This window comes from Apus apus, unplaced genomic scaffold (genome assembly GCF_020740795.1).
Source record: "Apus apus isolate bApuApu2 unplaced genomic scaffold, bApuApu2.pri.cur manual_scaffold_108_ctg1, whole genome shotgun sequence".
NCBI lineage: Eukaryota > Metazoa > Chordata > Aves > Apodiformes > Apodidae > Apus > Apus apus.
The window spans coordinates 114-7,209 of NW_026248831.1; the positions used below are offsets into that span (position 1 = coordinate 114).

The 7,096-nt window shown below is 63.3% G+C and overlaps 1 protein-coding gene across 1 annotated transcript; it reads left to right on the forward strand.

The window, feature by feature from the left end:
* Window positions 1-347: 347 nt before the first annotated feature.
* Window positions 348-6,777, forward strand: LOC127396155 (lysine-specific demethylase 5C-like; the record flags this gene model as incomplete). The annotated part of the gene is made up of 10 exons (XM_051643759.1): window positions 348-444; window positions 531-889; window positions 1,467-1,605; window positions 1,701-1,880; window positions 1,958-2,092; window positions 2,535-3,059; window positions 3,497-3,554; window positions 4,424-4,623; window positions 5,474-5,659; window positions 6,124-6,777. Coding segments are annotated over 10 exons (1,888 nt in total), but the record flags the coding sequence as incomplete, so codon positions are not given.
* Window positions 6,778-7,096: the final 319 nt, after the last annotated feature.

The window sequence follows — 7,096 nt, forward strand, 5'->3', positions numbered from 1 at the left end:
CTCCCATGTCCTTGTGCTGTCTCTCATATCCCTGTCCTGTCCTTCATGTCCTTGTCTCCCGTGCTGTTCCTTGTGAATCCCAGCTATCCTTATGTCCCCAGCCTGTCCCCCTGCTGCCCCTGTGTCTCTAAGCCACCCCTGTGTCCCCATCCTGTCCTTGTGTCCCTCAGCCACAGCCATGTCCCCATCCTGTCCCTATGTCCCCCCGACCACCCCCACATCCCCATCCCGTCCCTGTGATCCCCTGTCACCCTCATGTCTCTGTGCTGTCCCTGTCCCCATCCCAGCCCTCCCCATGTCCCCCTCGGTCCCCCCAGGGGTGACATCCCGCCCTGGTGTCCCCACAGGGTCCCAGCCCCCTCGCTGACAGTGGAGGAGCTCCGGGCCTTCCTGGAGCAGATGAACCAGCTGCCCTGCGTCATGCACCAGATCGGGGAGGTGCAGGTGGGCCCCTCTGCGTGTCCCCCACAGCCTTCCCAGGCTGGGGGGGGACACACACAGAGTGTCACCACTGTCCCCTCCCCTACCAGGCCCTGCTGGAGCGTGTGGAGGTTTTTCAGGCCGAGGCTCAGGCTGCGTTGGAGCTGGACCCCCCAGAACCGGGGGCTCTGCGGGAGCTGCTGGAGCGGGGATCCCAGCTGGGGGTGGAGGTCCCTGAGAGCCAGAGGCTGGAGGGGCAGCTGGCCCAGAGTGCCTGGCTGGAGGAGGTGACAGCCACCCTGCGCTCCCCCCGGGCCCGTGTCCCCCTCCCCATCATGAGGGGCCTGATCCAGGCCGGCCGCACCGTAGCCCCCAGCCCCGCCGTGGAGGTGGCCATGGCCGAGCTGCAGGAGCTGCTGACCATCGCCCAGCGCTGGGAGGAGAAGGCACAGATGTGCCTGGAGGCCAGGTCAGGATGTTCCCGGGGACTGGGGGGGACCCTCTCTCGGGGAGGAGGGGAAAGGAGCCAAGGCTGAACCTGTGACCTCTGGCAATGGGATAAAGGGACTGGGAGGGACCTCCCAGGGGGGAAAAGGGGCGAGGAAGGAACCAGTGACTTGTGGGGATGGGATAAAAGAGCTGGGAGCTGCACCCCCAGGGGGCATAGGGTCTGTGGGGAGTCTCCCCATGGGGAGAAAAGGGGCCAAAGCTGAACTTGTGATCTCTAGGGATGGGATAAAAGGTCTGGGGGCTGCTCCCCCCTGTGTTTCCAGGAGGGATAAAGATGCTGGGGGCTGCACCTCTTTGCAGGGGGGGAGGGGAGGAAAGGGGGCCAGGGCTGAACCATGATCTCTAGGAGTGGGAGAAAGGGGTTGGGGGCTTTGGCTTCCCCCCTAAGGGGACAAGATGAAGAGTTGGGATTTGGCTGCTCACATTCCCAAGGGAAATCGAGCTGGAGCCAGGCCCCTGGGGGGTTGGGGGGGAGGTCCAAGGGGGTTCTGGGGGGTAGGAGACAGGCTGGGTCCTCACCCCCCACCCCCCCGCAGGCAGAAGCACCCCCCAGCCACGCTGGCTGCCATCATCAAGGAAGCTGAGAACATCCCAGCGCTGCTTCCCAACATCCAGGCCCTGAAGGAAGCCCTGGCCAAGGCCCGTGCCTGGATCGCCGACGTGGAGGAGATCCAGGTGGGCTCCAGCCACCCTCCTCTTGTCCCCTCTGGGGAGTGTGTGTGTGTGTATGGGAGTGTTTAACCCCCTTCCCAACACCCCCCTCCCCGCAGAACGGGGACCACTACCCGTGTCTGGATGACCTGGAGGGGCTGGTGGCCGTGGGGAGGGACCTGCCGGTGCGGCTGGAGGAGCTGAGGCAGCTGGAGCTGCAGGTGGGCACGGCCCATTCCTGGCGGGACAAGGCATCCCGCACCTTCCTCAAGAAGAACTCCTGCTACACCCTGCTGGAGGTGGGTGATGAGGGACCCCTGGGGTCTCAGGGGGGGTCCAGGGGGTGGTGCTGACCCTGTGTGTCCCCCCATCCCAGGTGCTGTGTCCCTGCTCCGACGCCGGCTCCGACAGCAGCAAGAGGCTGAAGTGGCGGCAGGAGCCAGGGCTCTACCGGCTGGATGCTGAGAGCCTGGGGCTGTCAGCCCAGGACCTGCGCGACCCCGGCGCTGTGGTGAGGGGCTGGGGGGCTGGCGTGGGGGGGAGGGGGTCCTGGGGGCACCCCTCCTATCGCCCTTGCATCCCTCCTTCATGTCCCCCCTTCATGTCCCCCTCGCATCCCCCCTCACCGCTCACATTGCCCCAGTGTCCCCCCCTCAATTGGCCCACCTTGTATCCCCTCGTGACTCCCCTTTCTTTTGTGTGTCCTTTCCTTTCTTTCGTGTGTCTCCCCCTTTCTTTTGTGTCCCCCCCCCTTTCTTCTGCCATCCCCTAATCCCCCCTTTAAGTCCCTCCCTCACATCCTCCCCTCAAGTCCCTCCCCACGTTTCCCCCCCAACATCATCTTCCCCCCCGCCCCCAACAACATCTTCCCCCCCCCGCCAACATCATCTCCCCCCCATCCCTCCTCACTGCTCACATCCCCCCCCTGAGTTTTTGGGGCCGTTCCCCCTCAGATCGTGGCGTTCAAGGAGGGGGAGCAGAAGGAGAAGGAGGGGATGCTGCGCCTGCGTCACGCCAACTCCCAGAAAGCCGCTCCCCCCATCCCAGGCCCTGGACCCCCTTCCTGTGTCTGTGGGCAGCCCGCCACCCCCGGCATGCTGCAGTGCCAGCTCTGCCGGGACTGGTTCCACGGTTCCTGCGTGGCTTGGCCACGTCTGGGCTCCCAGAAACCTTCCCCAGCCTGGTGGGAGTGGGACGCCAAGTTCCTGTGCCCGCTGTGCCAGCGCTCGCGGCGGCCGCGGCTGGAGACCATCCTGGCGCTGCTGGTGGCCCTGCAGAAGCTGCCGGTGAGGCTGCCGGAGGGGGAGGCCCTGCAGTGCCTGACAGAACGGGCCATCACCTGGCAGGATCGGGCCCGGCAGCTCCTGGCTTCTCCAGAGGTGGCGGCACCTTTGGAAAGGCTGGCGAGCCTGAGGCACCGGCTGCACGGGGACGGGACTGGGGCGCTGCGGGAGGCCAGCCGCAACGAGCAGACCAAGGTGGGCAGGGCGCTGGTTTGGGGGGGCGTGTGGGGGTGGGGTGGGTGTTGAGGGGGTTGAGGTGGATTTAGGGGTTAATAGGTGGGGGGTGGGGTGCAAGTGGGGGTGGGTATTGAGGGTGTGGGGGGGCGTGTGGGTGTCAGAGGGGTGGGTATTTGGGTTAGAGGGGTGGATGTGAGGGGTGTGTGTGGGGTTTGGGGGTCAGGGAGTGGGTATTGGGGGTCATGGGGTGGGTTTAGGGGTCGAGGGGAAGGTATTTGAGGGTCAGGGAGTGGGTATTGGGGTATATTTGGGGGTCAGGAGGTGAGTATTGGAGTTGGGGGACTGGTTTTGGGGTAGATTTTGGGGTTGTGGGCTGGGTTGGGGGAGTGGGAGGCAGGTAATTGGGGCTGGGGGAGGCTGAGCCCCCCCAACACCATGCCCCCCTCCCCCGCCAGGTGTCAGTGGAGAACGGTGATGTCCCCAGCCCAGAGAAGACTGGTCCCCTGCCCTCGGGTGAGTGGGGGATCCACCTCCCTGGGATCCACTGGATCCTCCCCCCCTGGGCCCCACAGATCCCCTGATGAGCACAAGGGAGATGGAGACATCAAATAGATCCCTTGGGAATGCAAGGGGCACCGTGGGATCCAATGTGAGCTCAGAGGACCCTGTGGGACTCCAGGGATTCCATGTTAATCCTCGTGGGTTCCTTGCACTCCTGGCACCCAGTGGATCCCACTTAAGCCCTCGGGATCCCTTGGGATCAAAAATTAATCCAGGGGATGCTGTGGGACTCCAGGGATCCCTTGGGAGCACTGGGAGAATGGGGGACTTCAGGGATCCCATGTGTCCCCTAGGCCCCAGTGGATCCCACCTCAGCCCCAGCATTCCCTGGGGATCCAGTGGATCCCATTTGAGTCCAGGAGACACTGTGGGACTCCAGGGATCCCTGTGAGCACTGGGACAACACTGTGTCTCCAGGGGGAGCCCAGAGGGATCCAGTTGATGCCAAATTAATCCGAGGGATCCCAGGTGTCCCAGTAGATCCCACCTCAGCCCCAGGCCTCCCCTAAGGGCACCGTGGCTCCTGAGAGCCCCCCCTGAGGGCTCCATCAGACCCCATACCTGCCCAGTACTGGTGTGGGGGGGGCATCCAGCATGTCCTGGTGGGGTGTCCCCCCCCATGATGACACAGTGTCCCCCCCCATGATGACACAATGATGTCCCCCCATAACGACACGGTGTGTGTGTCCCCAATGACATGATGATGTCCCCCTCGTAATGACCCCGTGCCCCCCCCAGTGACACAATGATGTGTCGTCCCCCCCCCCCCATAATGACACGGTGTGTGTCCCCATCGTGACCCGGTGCCCCCCACCCTGCAGAGCTGGAGGCGCTGAGCGCGGCGCTGCCGCGGCTGCAGGGGCCGGTGCTGGAGCTGCCCGAGGCGGCGCGGCGGCCCCTGGAGGAGCTGATGATGGAGGGGGACCTGCTGGAGGTGACCCTGGACGAGGCCCAGAGCATCTGGAGGCTGCTGCAGGCTGCCCGCCCCCCACCCCTGCCCCTCTTCCGCCTCCTCCTCGAGGTACGGGGGGGACCCCAGACCCAAAACATGTCCTCGGCCACACGTGGGGGGAAGACGGGGAACACCCCAGAAACCTCAGAACTGCCCCAAAACGTCTCACCTCAAGCCCAAAACTCCTCCAGACTACCCTGGGGACATCAGAACCCACCTGGAGTGTCCCCAGGATCCCAGAACTGCCCCAAATCACCTTCAGGGACCTCAGAACTGCCCCAAAACATCTCTCCTGCACCCTGAAACTACTCTAGGGACACCAGAACCCAGCCAAAGTGTCCCCAGGATTCCAGAATGGCCCCAAATCACCTTCAGGGACCTCAGAACTGCCCCAAAACATCTCACTTCCACCCCAAACCTCCAAACTACTCTAGGGACACCAGAACCCACCCAGAGTGTCTCCAGGACCCCAGAACTACCCAGAATTCCCCCAGAATGTTATCCCTCAACCCCAAAACTTTTCCATCATACTCTGGAGACCTGAGAAGTGTCCCTAGGACCCCAGAACTGCCCCAAACCACCCTTGGGTACCTTCAAACTTCTTCAAAGCATCTAAGAGACCCCAAAACCTCTCCAAAGAATCCCGTAACTCCCCCAGAATGTATCCACTGCATCTCAAAGCTTCTAACCCCTCATGGGGACCACAGAACCCCCCCCCAAAACCCCCCTGGGGGCCCCAGAACCCTCCCCACACTGCTCCCCTTGGCTTCTTCCATCTTCTCCTCAAACTGGGGGCGTTCCCCCAAATTCACCTGAGGGTTGCCCCCAAATTCTGCCTTCCCTTGAGCTTCCAAGGGACCCTCCCCCACACCAGTTTTGGGGTGAGGGTCGCTGATGGGGTGCCCCCCTCCCCTCCCAGCTGGAGCAGGCAGAGCGGCGGGGGGCTCGTGCCCGAGGCCGGGACCCCGAAAGGCGTCGGAAACGTCGGGGGGAGCGGGGTGACCTCCCCCCCCTGGCCAAGGAGGAGTTGGAGCCAAAGAGGAGTCGGGGTCCTGAGGGTGGGACCCCCCGGGACAGCCCCCCACCCGGCCCCCACGCCCCGGGGGTGAGTGGAGGGGATGGGGGGGGCGGGGCATGCAGAATTTGGGGTGAATTTGGGGTGGGGGACACACACCATATGTTCCAATTTCCTTGGGGAGTTACGGGGTGGGGTCCTGGGAGGGGGGGGGGGGGGGGTGGGATGTATGTGTGGAGGGGTTATTGTGGGGTGGGGTCCTGGGTGTTACATGAGGCGGGGAGTTTATGGGTTGGGGGTCCCAGGAGGAATATATAGGGGGAGGGGGGGGGGGAACGGGGCTGTGTTGTTGGGGGGTTTATAGGGTTGGGGTGAGCATGGGGGACTGTAGGGTGGGATGGAGAGTTATTGGGGTGAGGGAAGGGGTGGGGAGTCCCAGTTGGAGAATTTGGGGGGATAGTTTGGGGTACGGCTGTGCGATGACACCCTCCCCCCCAAAAAACTTTTTGCCCCCACCCAAACGTTTGACTCCATGTGTGTCCCCCGCCCCCCAGGACTCGTGATGTGGAGCCCCCCAGCTTGGATGGACACGCCTGCCGGAGCAGGGAGGGATTTGGGGTGGGAGTGGGCCATACTGGGGGCTCCTGACCCCCAATAAACACACCCACACCCCCCCTCTCCAGGTCCCCCGACACCCCCCAGGGAGGGGGTGGGGGGAGTGGGGGGTGTCTCCCCTCCCTTTTCCCCCCTCCCCCTACGATGTAATTATTTGAGTTGAATTCTTTTGTATTGTTAAGCCCCGAGGAGGAGGGGGGTTTCCCACAGATGGGGAGGGAGGGGCTGGGGGTCCCCCCCTCTCCCTTAAATTGGGGGGGTGGGGTCCCAACCAGCACAGCAGGGACAACTCTACCCCCAAAAAACGTCCCGCCCCCCGTCCCCCCCCCCTGCACCCCGCACCGGGGTTTTTTTATAGGATTTGATGGGGGGGAGGGGAAGTGGGGAGAAGGGGGAGAGGGAAGGGGGCAAATTTGGGGACGCCCCCCCCTCCCCCCGACCCCCCCCCAATCCCCTGCCGACACTAACAAACAGTCTCGGGCTCTTTCTAGCGGGGCGGGGATTGAGCTTTGGGGAAAGGGGGGGGGGGAGTGGGGGGGCTTATTTTATTGTATTATGTTTTTTTTTATTATTATTAAACTTTGGAGGTTAAAGGGGTTTGGCTGATTTTTTTTGGGTGGTTGGAATTTACGACGCGTCCCCTTTAAACTCCGGCGTGGGGGGAGGGGGGCCCTGAACGCAGAGACGCGTCCTCATTGGCTGCGGCCTCCGCCAATCAGCGGGCGGGGCGGGAACTCCGGAGCGGATCCCGGGGAGCGGCGTCCGCTCCAAAATGGCGCCCGGGAGGGAAAACCTGCCCCTCGGGGGGGTTAAAAACCCCTTTTCTGGCGTGAAAAATGTTGTATCCTGAGTTGAAGTCCTCTGTGGTTAAAACTATATTCCGAGTTAAAAAAATCTGCGCCCCTCACCGAG